The sequence below is a fragment of the Anabrus simplex genome, chromosome X, assembly GCF_040414725.1.
Source record: "Anabrus simplex isolate iqAnaSimp1 chromosome X, ASM4041472v1, whole genome shotgun sequence".
Taxonomy (NCBI): Eukaryota; Metazoa; Arthropoda; class Insecta; order Orthoptera; family Tettigoniidae; genus Anabrus; species Anabrus simplex.
Window position 1 is genome coordinate 218826064 of NC_090279.1, and position 13388 is coordinate 218839451.

Below are 13388 nucleotides of genomic sequence, written 5' to 3' on the forward strand. Positions count from 1 at the left end.
CGATACAAGCATTATTCCTGGTATTTTGAGAAAAAATAAGATAGGCATTATATGACCTTAGTAGATTTACAAATTCATGGATTATAGGTATGTCTTTCTTAATGTCGATGTTCAAGTCTCCTAGAATAAAAAATTTGACTTTACAATTTACAAATGACTCTAAAAGGATTCTAAATTATGTACAAAATGTATAATGTTCACTTCAGCACTATAAACTGATATTATGACCACATCGACCCGGCCAACAGCTGGAAACTGCAGATGATGATGATGATGAATTGCACATACCTCAAAATCAGTGTCAAACTCCAAACTTTTAACCTCAATTTTCTGAAAAGGGATGTTTTCCTTTGCAAAGATCAAGGATACACCATAACCTAACTGTGATGTTTGCAGTGAGGACGATAGTGTGTGTCAGTGATGGGAAGTATGTGAGCCACAACTTTCATTGGTGATACCTCGACACTTGTACACTAAGAGAGATTTATTAAAGAAATAAATCGTCCGTCCTCCAATGAGGGTGACCATTTGGATCCGGAATACAGTTTCAATTTCAATGGAGTTTAAAAATATCAAGAACTGAAGATTTAATCGCTGAAGCTGTTATCTTCTTTTTTTCCCAGGGTTAGTGGGGGAGAAATGTCAATCACGTTCTCAGGTACAGATGGAAGTGAATGATTTGCTGAGAGTCCCTCAGTATCTGTATTACTATTTTTTCTAACTCGCAGAATGGAACTTTCAAGTTTTGTAGGAAGTTCGATGTCTGACTAGGGAGGGCGCCTCTTGCTCCGAATAGCAGGCCTCTGACAATCCACCGATCGATAGGTATTTTATACTTAGATGAAAGGTAAGGCAAGCATAGAGCTATTTTAGAAGCTTTTGCTGGTTCTCTTGGTGCATTTCCACAGTGTGAAGTTTCTGTTCATGTTCCTTGCTACTACACAACAATGCAAACATCATGGATGGTTTATAAATTTTGCCTTTTGTTTATAAACTTTGGTTAGTGATTGCCATTTGCCCCAAGTTGTGGTTATGTATATACTGTCAGTGTTCATTTTCCCATCATCTAAGATAACAGATCCAAGCTACTTGGACTTGTTTATTGTCGGCAGTTTGGTACCATCAACCAGCACGACATCTTCATTTGATGTGCGATTTTTAGTAGAGTCAAAATTACAATCCTGTATTTAGTTATGGTTCTACTAACACATAAAGCATTGTTCTCAAGAGACACTCGCCACTGTTCAATTTCCTTTCTTCCCCACTCTCCCAGAGATTAGTACCACATCGTCTGAATCTTGGCCATTAAGTAGTTCAATGGGCGCATGCAGCTGGGCATCTGACACAAGTTTCAGAGCATCACCAGGTGGCAAATAGGGGACTGACACCTCTGAAATGAACCCGTGAATCGACAGGCAGCCCAACTGCTGAGGGCTTTATAATACTGGGACGCACCCTCTCTCCTGTGGTCATTACTCAGCTACCCCACCAGTTACGGTGGAGGAGTTGGATTCTGGTACAGTGTAGCAGGTGGAAGAGGCAGCCCAGTACCCGGGATTATTGAGTAAAAGGTATCTGTTCCAGGTTGTGGCAGGTAGCAGGTTTATCCCAGATGGAAGAGGCTCTGAAGACAAGGTCACGGACAGGTAGAGACTGCAGAAGAGTTTTGGTAAATGGCAGCATTTGGGTCCTCCAGGAAGTCTACCACCCTCCGCAAAAATCACGTATCATTCGTATTCAGCTTTTCCTCTAAACCTAGTGTCTCCACTCACTTTAAAAACTTGCTGAACTCGGGTGAGGTGAGTGTTCTCGAGTTAAACAATCCATCGACACAAAAATATCAGAATCACTAAATTCAAACTTTTTACATAGGTAAGTAACACGAACCCCACAGACATGTTTAAAGTCATGTTCACAAACCTTAACTTCTCCAGTAAACAAATCATTCAATTGTTTAATATGTGGTCGCTTTATTACCAGAAAATGGTTCCTACATTCTTTACATGCTCTATAAGCACACAGCCAGCCATGCTGTTTTCAAGTGAAGACTGATCTTTGGTGAGATTACAGAATATTTTGTACTCTATCATAACCACACTCTTTTTCAATACTATACTATACAGAACATTCAGCATACGATTTAAAGGGTGCACCATACGCAGGAAAAGAACTTAATGTTGCAGACAAAACCGTACATCTGCCAACCCTACGCAGAACACAATGTGTACATTCTCCCACTAAAACCACAAGACAAAGCAAATTCACAGCCTTGTAAATAAGACACACCACAACTTCATCCATGACACACAGTTAAAGGCCATTTTATAATGTACAAAGAACAGAAACACTGGAGTGTTCAATTCTTGTATGTGGTGTATATTGAGAATTAGTTGTTCCTCTACCTGCAACAAAGCCAGCCTGTTCTAGAGGAGCCGATATCTGACATTAATTTATAACATGCTGGATGGGATATCAGGGAAATGGTGTGACAGCTCTGCGTTGATACTTCCTTGAAAAAGAAACATGTACAGTGTAAAAATTGTTAAAATCTCAATGGTTTGCAAACAGCACATACTGTTTACATTCATTCCACATTCGTGGGTGAGAGCCACTGCTTTAGACTGTTGTCTCGTTGCATAGCTTGCTGAAGGACAAATAAAGTTGAATAACATAAACCAACAGTAAATCTTGATCAACCACCTAAAAGAAGACAACACATAGCATAGCACAAAGCAGGTAATGGGCAGATCAAACACAGTGTGGAGAAACAACTTGTTCAGGATTAGAACGATGATGAAAGTGGGTTGGAATGGAAAAGAGCACGCTCATTACACAAACATACAGTACATCGTAGACTGTTCAGTTTGCAAGCCTCTGTGAATAAACTAACACTTGTATAATTCTCTATTTCCCACTAGCTCTGTACATTTTAAAAAACAAGCCTCCCATGGCCATGTCCACAACCCTCTCACCAGACAGGCTGATTCATTCGCATATGTTTGTCATTTCCTCATTATAAGAGGAACAAGGCCCATCTGTCTGAATATCAGCCAACTTGTCAACGCCTCGGATCAAGGGGAGAGAGATTCTAGCATGAACACGACGGCAAGCACACATCTTAACATGAACAGCTGATGCCAGGTGAACAAACCTCCAGGGTTGGATTTCTCACATATAGAGAAGGAAAAAAGTCCATATAAACATGGGTCCGTAAATGTGAACTTTCCGAGATATCGGACCCTGTCGAGGGCTAGAACCTCCCCAGCTTGCATGCACTGAAGTACTTAAACATTTATTTATTTATTTACGGGAGTGTCTAGGGACATGTTCCGCTTGCCTGATACAGGGCGACTTGCACATCTGGATCTGGGATGATGAGGTAGAGAGGGGATGATAGCGTACTCCTGTCGAATAACACCAAGAGGTCTGCTCAAGGCTTAATGACCCATTCAATGGACGAACTGCCCTCACTTCATATGAACAACGTGGAGAGGTCTGTGATTGAATCCACGCTTTTGACACGTAATTGTATAGTATCACCTCTCCTACCGACATTCCGATGTTGAAAATCGGACTTCAACTGGCTAACGACAGAGCCAGATCATATAGACGATCATGGCCACCAGGCAGTCTTATGACATGTTCATTCTTAATACTTATTGTATTTGCTTCCAACACAATAAGTAAATAAAATGAATTATAAATACCTCCTTGATATCGTCCTCATTTCTTTCTATAAGCAATCTTCATATTTAATTTTAAGAGATTCTAAATTGTAAAATAAGCAGCATTAGGGCACAAGCTTATCTGCTGGCCCATGGTGGCACATCTGCATCACCCAATAGGTCATCTTCACTTCAGGAAGATTGGCGATGCCGGAAATATTTAAGAAATATTGCTATTTCAGTAGCAATTTAGCCAGCAGATAAAATGTGGACTGTGGGAAAATGGGGGGTAAATGTTTAAGGACTTTAAACAACCATCAAATGTGGTTTGATCAGGCACGCATTTGTTTGGCTGGGTGGAGTCTGGATTGAAGCTGGCTGATTGTATGAGGCAAGACTTGGATATCAACTGTTGCTCGTCTCACTTACCTTCCCCCTCCCTTTACCTCCCAACTCACAGACTAAGGCTGCAGCTGAAAATGTTGTACCCATACACAGTGAGTTGCTGATCTCCATCCATTTCCTAGACATATACAGTAAAAAGCACCACTCCGCCACATGAGCTGGACGTTCACAAGAGGGACGGACCACAAGCTGTAAGAGATGACAACAAACCAGTTTCTCAAATTCATCAAAGTCAAGATGATTGTTCCCATCACGATCGGCCATCTTCATCAGCCTCTTCACCGTCACTTCAGGGATCTCGCAATCCTGACCATCGCGGATCATCCCAGTTAATTCTCTCAGAGATATCTGTCCGTCCCTGTTCCGATCGTACAAGTCGAACACTCTCCTCCAGTGCTGGAATATAAAAGTACAAGCAACACTACAGCAACCTAGGTTAGAAGCGGGACTGGAGAAAACAAGACTCTCCCTTCTTGCCACAGCCAGGCACACAAAAGGGGAGCTATAGGCCAGCCGATTTACAACACCCGTAATGTTCTATAAACATAATAATGTGGGTTGCACAGTATGAATTTCATTCCTTATTGACAGTTTTTCAATTATATCAATATAAAATGTTAAAAAATCCTCCTATTCAATACATCGTAATATATTACATTCTAATTAGATGTCAGTAATATGTTACGTGGACATCAGTGCAAGATTTTAATACACCACATGTTAAATAGTTTTTAACATAGTGTTTTATTGTAACTTATGTTTACATATTTGGGTAATGTAGATACATCATCTTTTTAGATGAAATATATTACAATGTATTGAATAGGAGGATTTTTTACATTTTATATTGATAAATATTGTGGTTTTACAAGCAAAACACAATTAGCTCAGTTATTTTTAAAATCTTTTGACATTGTCATACTAGCCCTATTCACTGGTGATATCCATTGAATAATATGACGTCATTCTCGTTACTCAATTTTCTAATTCTCATTTTCTTGCTAAGCCTCGAGAGGGAAATTCCATTCAAGTGAAATAAATCACATAATTTTAAAGAGAATTATCCTTTTTCTGAGAACAGATATTGCAGTGAAAGATAGTAGAAACCTTCAAAATTGTTTTTCTCATAAGTAACATGTTTTGCTTGCAAACCCACAATATTATGTTGATATAGTTTTCCATCTTCATTACCAAAATATTTTCCATCATAAATGTGGCATCAAATCAGATAGAGGACTGAAAAATATGAACCTGAATCTTTTAAAAGCATTGAAAATTTTTAAAAAATAGACGTACACAAGAGTCTAAACTGAGATTTAAACAGACTGAGGTTTTATTTTCATATGTATAATACAGCCTCACTTATTTAGCATGTTTCCTTGACTAGCAAATTAACCATAAGAAGACTGAAGAGATTCACATGTTAGTGGTAGTTCTGTAGGATATCAATCAACCCTATAGAACTACTCTTGCAAAGCTGGTTATCACATTGTTACTGAAGGACAATAAAGAAAGCAGGCCAATGACTTCTATACTGTTAAGGTAGTATTTAGCTCCGTAATTTGGGACTGTTTGTAAGTAGATGGTCTTCTTTTTCTTGCTTACCTGAATAGGCTGCACAGGGTTGGATATGTATCCAACTGCAAGATGTAAGCCATGTGGGTTGTTTGCAATATTACTGAGAAAACCATTAAAATAATTATTTCATTCTTAATACAAAATGAAAAAATATATCTGAATGCATCAATACTTCTAGTTTCAGCAACTGAAGAAACTCGCACTGTTAAATTTTTGGGGCATGAATGAGATATGAATAAACAATTTAATAAAGAATTGCAATTGAGAGAAACTGCGCTAGTTGAAGGTCTGATAGGTTTGGATTCTGTTGGAAGAAACAGTGTTTATCATATTATTACAAGGATTAAGCTCAGCTATTCAAGAAGTTGGCAGCACAAGTTCAAATGAAGGATGCTCACAGTTTGTATAAGGTTGTATAAAATAACGGTTCAAGTTTTAAAAACTGAACTGAACAAAAAGATATTCTCTGTCATATACTATTACAGCAAGACTCACAGAGTTTTGTAAATGCAGTCAGTCTCCTGCTGTGAAGAGGAAACCGTAGTTACTTTCAAAATATATTTTTAATGTGTGAAAATTTAATAAATACGACTCCAGAACATGTTAATAACTAAATTCTTAAAACAATAATTATTAACCACTGTGAAGAAATGAAGGTCCTATCTTTAATGGTTTGTTCATAATACAGTAGTTCTGTAACAAGTTGTCTGTCAGAAAATTATACCAGTTGTAATGTAGTGAAGACTGTTTTTAAGTCGTTAGGAAAGAATGAATAACATCAGACTTACTTATCGAATACACACATTTCTGCAAATTAAACAAATGGGATCAAAATGGTATAAGTGAGTAGAGAAAGACCTCAATGAATTAGAATCACCAAATCTACAGGATAAAAATATAACCGGAAAAATTGTTCACGCAAGGTGATTTAAGGAAGACGAGAAGATGAAAGAAACAGAGCGAAACAAATAGTTGTAGAATCCAAAAAGAAGTCATGGGAAGATTTTGGTAATAACCTGGAAAGGCTAGGTCAAGCAGCAGGGAAACCTTTCTGGACAGTAATAAAGAATCTTAGGAAGGGAGGGAAAAAGGAAATGAACAGTGTTTTGAGTAATTCAAGTGAACTCATAACAGATCCCAGGGAATCACTGGAGAGGTGGAGGGAATATTTTGAACATCTTCTCAATGTAAAAGGAAATCATCATGGTGGTGTTGCAAACAGTCGAGCTCATGGGGAGGAGGAAAATGATGTTGGTGAAATTATGCTTGAGGAAGTGGAAAGGATAGTAAATAAACTCCATTGTCATAAGGCAGCAGGAATAGATGAAATTAGACCTGAAATGGTGAAGTATAGTGGGAAGGCAGGGATGAAATGGCTTCATAGAGTAGTCAAATTAGCGTGGAGTGTTGGTAAGGTACCTTCAGATTGGACAAAAGCAGTAATTGCACCTATCTATAAGCAAGGGAACAGGAAGGATTGCAACAACTATCGAGGTATCTCATTGATTAGTATACCAGGCAAAGTATTCGCAGGCATCTTGGAAGGGAGGGTGCGATCAGTCGTTGAGAGGAAGTTGGATGAAAACCAGTGTGGTTTCAGACCACAGAGAGGCTGTCAGGATCAGATTTTCAGTATGCGCCAGGTAATTGAAAAATGCTACGAGAGGAATAGGCAGTTGTGTTTATGTTTCGTAGATCTAGAGAAAGCATATGACAGGGTACCGAGGGAAAAGATGTTCGCTATACTGGAGGACTATGGAATTAAAGGTAGATTATTAAAATCAATCAAAGGCATTTATGTTGACAATTGGGCTTCAGTGAGAATTGATGGTAGAATAAGTTCATGGTTCAGGGTACTTACAGGAGTTAGACAAGGCTGTAATCTTTCACCTTTGCTGTTTGTAGTTTATATGGATCATATAATGAAAGGTATAAAATGGCAGGGAGGGATTCAGTTAGGTGGAAATGTAGTAAGCAGCCTGGCCTATGCTGACGACTTGGTCTTAATGGCAGACTGTGCCGAAAGCCTGCAGTCTAACATCTTAGAACTTGAAAATAGGTGCAATGAGTATGGTATGAAAATTAGCCTCTCGAAGACTAAATTGATGTCAGTAGGTAAGAAATCCAACAGAATTGAATGTCAGATTGGTGATACAAAGCTAGAACAGGTCGATAATTTCAAGTATTTAGGTTGTGTGTTTTCCCAGGATGGTAATATAGTAAGTGAGATTGAATCAAGGTGTAGTAAAGCTAATGCAGTGAGCTCTCAGTTGCGATTAGCAGTATTCTGTAAGAAGGAAGTCAGCTCCCAGACGAAACTGTCTTTACATCGGTCTGTTTTCAGACCAACTTTGCTTTATGGGAGCGAAAGCTGGGTGGACTCAGGATATCTTATTCATAAGTTAGAAGTAACAGACATGAAAGTAGCAAGAATGATTGCTGGTACAAACAGGTGGGAACAATGGCAGGAGGGAACTTGGAATGAGGAGATAAAGGCTAATTTAGGAATGAACTCGTTGGATGAAGCTGTACGCATAAACCGGCTTCGGTGGTGGGGTCACGTGAGGCGAATGGAGGAGGATAGGTTACCTAGGAGAATAATGGACTCTGTTATGGAGGGTAAGAGAAGTAGAGGGAGACCAAGACGACGATGGTTAGACTCTGTTTCTAACGATTTAAAGATAAGAGGTATAGAACTAAATGAGGCCACAACACTAGTTGCAAATCGAGGATTGTGGCGACGTTTAGTAAATTCTCAGAGGCTTGCAGACTGAACGCTGAAAGGCATAACAGTCTATAATGATAATGTATGTAATGTATGTATGTATGAGAAGAAACCTACTGGTCGGAGGAACAGAAAGTACAACAATCGATGAAAATGAAAAACTATTGGGCAAGGAGGAAAGCTCAACAAATGTTGATTCCGCATGGTCCTAAGTGACCCATTTGTGCAGAAGAAGAACTGAAGACTGTTGAACAGAGGACAGAAATGACTACTTCCAGCCACTTTACTATTCTAATATATTTTCTTTAAAATTTAAAAACTACTCTATTCTTCTGTCTGATTTCTCGTGGAATGCCTCACACATAAATACATTACCTATTGTTTTACCAGACAGTCATCACTTGTTAATAAAAAGGGTGCAAGCAAAGAGGCACACTGGAAGCTCACAACTTATTACGAGCATCATGGCATCATAGTGTTCTTCTGTATTTCTGTGGGAATGTTTACTTATACCTCAACACCATCAATTGGGACTTTGAATGCAAGTATCAGAAATAATGTTTATTAATGTTGCTCTGGCCACTACAATTGCCAGGCGTGGACACCTTGTAAGTCTTGTTACGACACATCAAGGAACTGCAATGGTGCATCTAATATGTGCTTACTGCTCCTAGACATATTAAGAGCAATGGATGATAGAATATTAAATAACATTCCGTGTACAATTTTCAGATGATACACAGAAACATGTGTTACAGTATGTAAAGTTAGAGCAGTTTTAGGACTAAACTCACCAGCCTTTCAAATTCTTCACAGTCGATGAAACCGCTCTCATCTTCGTCTGCCTTCTGCATGATCCTGCGAACTGTAGCCTCCGGAATGTCATTCTCGTACGTCTCGCTGTGGATCATTGTCCGCAGTTCGCTCAACGATATCCTGCCATCGTTGTCAAGATCGTATTTATTGAAGATATTTCTCCAGTGCTAGAATAGCCACACAAAATTGAATTAATTTTTCAGATATTTTTGTTTCTTATTACGAAGAAACTCCACCACTTTGAGCAAAGAACTTCACTCCAGCACCAATCGAGATATTGTCAGTGTTCCTGGTAAACACATCTCGCATCATATCTATACCTCCCTTCTTTAAAAGAACATCCTCAAATCATTTTGAGGATTCTTGTTAGGGCCTACGTGCACAAATAGCAGAAAGGAAAAAACTTGTGTGAAATGTACTCAAGTCCCCTGTTTCCTTGTATGTATTTCTTGATTTGCCCTTTGTTTTTTCCTTTCTACAACTTCTACTGATCCACTGAGATTCTTTTCTGTTTGTCCTCTGTTCCTAGTCTTTTACCATCATCTTTTTGTCTTTTTTCTTTTCCTGTCTTTATCTGGCCTTTTGCTTACCCTACAAGTCCCACGTCACGACTGAAGATCTGTCAAGACAGTTTCCTCAGTGCCCTCTAATGAAGCTGGGGAGCAGAAACAAGCTCATCGAGAGCCAAGCAGGCCAGCATCAGGCGAGCTGAACATGTCCTCGGTCACTCCCGGCACTAAGAGCCATATCATAAGTACACACGTTGCAGTTCCAACATAAACTGAGTTCTGAAAAGACAATGGTCTTATCTACTAACCTAAGGAATGATACCTCACCACTGCAGTGCCTATTATGGTAGACTCGGATATGGGACGTGGCCAGTACACAAAAAAGTTGAATAATTTGAGGAACAAACAAAAGCCTCTATTATAACAAGAAAGAAATGTAGTAAAATAGTTTTACAGTAACTGTGGATCAGTGGTAAAGTGTCACTATATTTCCTTTCATGCATCAGAAACATCGGGTGAAACCCACTTATGCCTCGAGGTGGATGTTCTGCAGCTCTATATGCCTGGTTCTTGCTGACCACCGTGAGACAGACAGGATCCACAGAAATACATTAAGGAAACAAAATTCCTATGATAAATCCTCAGCCCACATCAAGATTCTCAGGGTGAATATCGCCTCAGGTCAAATGTACAGCTGTAGTCTGATTTTGAAAAGCTCTCATCAATATATATAAAATAAGAGTTTTGTCTGTACATTGCTCAGAATTTGAAAAGAATGGTATTTCTGTATCGGTCATGTCCGTAGTAACAAGAAAATGTACTTTTTACTTTTCCGTAATTTATGTCTGTCTGTCTGTCTGTATGTATGTACACACATCACGAGAAAACGGCTGAAGAGAATTTAATGAAAATCAGTATGTAAAGTCGGGGGATGAGCCGCTACAATCTAGGCTTTAAATAATTTTATTCACGCTGAGTGAAATGGTAGTTTAGGGGAAGGCCTTAAATTTAATTATCGAATATTTATATTATTAGCAGTCCTATCGATAAATACTATATAACTAAAGTTATATAGAATTCAATTTCCAATCATTTATGTCTTATACATTTTTACCGTACCGGCTCTGATAACACAGATATTAATGAATTTGTATTTTTGTTGCTAAGTCCATATCAACGCCGAGCTACGAGAAAATGGGTTAACAGAATTTAATGAAAACCGCTATATAGAGTCGGGGAATAAGAAACTACAGTCTAAGCTGTAAATAATTTTATTTTCCCGAGATGAAACGGTAGTTAAGGGGAAGGCGCCTGAAATTTAATTTTTAAATACCGTTACCTATGTTATTGATAATATCGAAAAGTACGGTACTACATAACAAAAGTTATAGACAATACAATTTCCGATCATTTATGTTTCATTCAGTTTTACTGTACCGACTATGATAAGAGTGGTATTTCAGAAGGCCTACAATATCCAAAGCACATAACACTGATCAACAATAACTTTACATTGACCATTGTTTGTTGTGATGTTCTTCGTGCCGCTCAACTCCGATAGATGGGATTACTACTGCGTACCGAGTATAACAGCCTGACTGAACATTGGCGGGAAATAGCTAGGGAGTTGGAAAACTTTCTTCTTTAGCTTGCCACTCCTCTGGTTCATACATTTTCTGATACTGCAGGTACGTAACACACTGGTTCATCATAGCATTCGAGCTATTCAATCCCTACTCTGAGGCACTGATTGGAATGAGTAGTGTGCATATTTAATGGAATAATGACAGAGGAGTGTTCACGGCAGTCGGCGACCTGGTTATTCCAGCTCTGGAACTTTGGACTGTTAGATCGGCACCGTTGTACTGTTCGTTGAAAGTGAGAAAGTGTGCGGTTTTTCATTTGATCGAGTATTTTATATGATAACATTGCTTTCAATCGCTGCATTCCTACTAACGTTTTTGTAATGACCTATGTTGAATTCAGTTAGGAAAGCCACCAAGCCAGTCTTTCTGAGAGTCCCGTAGCAAAGCACGGGTACATCAGCTAGGTTGTTATATTTTGCAGTCAACTCTCTTGAATATGTAATACCAGAATATATACAATCTTTCAGTCTGTCAAAACTAATGCAAGATTATACAGACTAGAAAAACCTGAAAAAGAATACACTGAATTACTAACAGAATGACATGTTTTGTTGAAAGAACATCATCAGGTTCCATAAAAATCACACATTTTTTAAAAAGAAAGGATGGATATTATGAACAAGTATACAAATATTTCTGTTAAAATTTTGTGTTCAAAGTCTTTACACTAGAAGTACCAATATTATTGTCTACCTAGAAGAACTGTCCTGGTCTTTCTGACCTGTGGAGTTTTTCTTCAATTTCCCAAGGTTGAAAGTCTAACCAATAGTAGTATAATATCTTAAGAGGCCACTATATATTAAGTCAATAAAAATTAACAGAAAACATATTTTGAGAGCACGTCACCATCAGAAGACTTTTCTCTGATGAAAGTCACTTTGAAGTGCCGGGGCAGAGTGTTCAATGTGTGCACCATGAGAGGAGAGTTAACATATTCAGCACATCAAGACATCAGGGGGTTGTTTCACCCTTAAAGCCACTAGAGGACATGACAAAAAGAGGCAATGGAATTGAGACTTGTTCTTGAACTACTGGAAAGGTTTCCAGATGGTGACTAACTTGATTCCTTGGCAAACTTCAAAAAAGTAATAATATTTGTGTACTAGAGTGGCCAGGAAACTCCCCTGACAAAAACTTAGGGGCTATTTGTAAAAGTATATTCATAAAAATACACAAGATAAAATCTCTAATTGGAGTACTAATCAAGTTAAAAACATGAGCTCAAAGCCTGTGGATCATACGAAACAGAAAGGAGGAGACAAAAAGAGATCAAACAAACTATGAATTGGCTATCATAGTTTATAACACACTCCAATTATTTGTGATCTCGATCCCAGGACGTTCTTTAAATTTTAACGTGTTTTTATGACATATAACCTATGTCAACCATTTTAAGTGTGTTTAAAGGCAGATTTCATGTTGAATGTGTGTTAATACAATTTCTGATTTATTTATCTGCTTTGAACTGATTATTCTAAAGGAATCGAAACCAGTATTCATTTAATAAATTTTATATTTTATATAAAGTGTTGAATGGTGGAACATCCCTCGATTGTGAGGAGCCAGTATGGATTTATAAAGAAATTTTCTTGTGAGGCACAACTGGTGGGATTTCAGCAGGGCATATCAGATCAGTTGGATTCAGGAGGTCAGTTAGATTGCATAGCCATAGATCTTTCCAAAGCCTTTGATAGAGTGGAACATGGAATATTATTAAAGAAATTGGAGGGAATAGGATTGGACGTAAGGGTTACACGTTGGGTAAAAACATTTCTAAATTCAAGGGTTCAGAAAGTCAAAGTAGGAAGTAACGTATCACAGGAAGAGAAAGTTTGGAAGGGAATTGCACAGGGTAGTATAATCGGTCCGTTACTTTTCTTAATATACGCAAATGATTTAGGGAACAATATAACATCAAAAATAAGATTGTATGCAGATGACATAATTGTTTATAGGGAAATAAATACCATTGAGGATTGTTCAGAATTACAAAGGGACCTTGAAAGTATCCAACAATAGGTTGAAGAAAATAACATGAAGGTTA

At 38.2% G+C, this 13388-nt stretch overlaps 1 protein-coding gene across 4 annotated transcripts in view; it reads right to left on the bottom strand.

Annotated features, from left to right (window-relative positions):
- The window catches only part of rho-4 (rhomboid-4), a 128731-nt gene that overhangs the window by 44709 nt on the left and 70634 nt on the right, over positions 1-13388 (bottom strand). For 2 of the 4 annotated variants that reach the window (XM_067158848.2, XM_067158847.2), the window contains exon 4: positions 9168-9356. In XM_067158848.2, the coding sequence (XP_067014949.2) occupies positions 9168-9356 (189 nt within the window). Of the gene's footprint in view, positions 1-4280; positions 4405-9167; positions 9357-13388 lie in introns of those variants that run through there. The other 2 variants (XM_068230568.1, XM_067158849.2) reach the window with 2 other exon arrangements.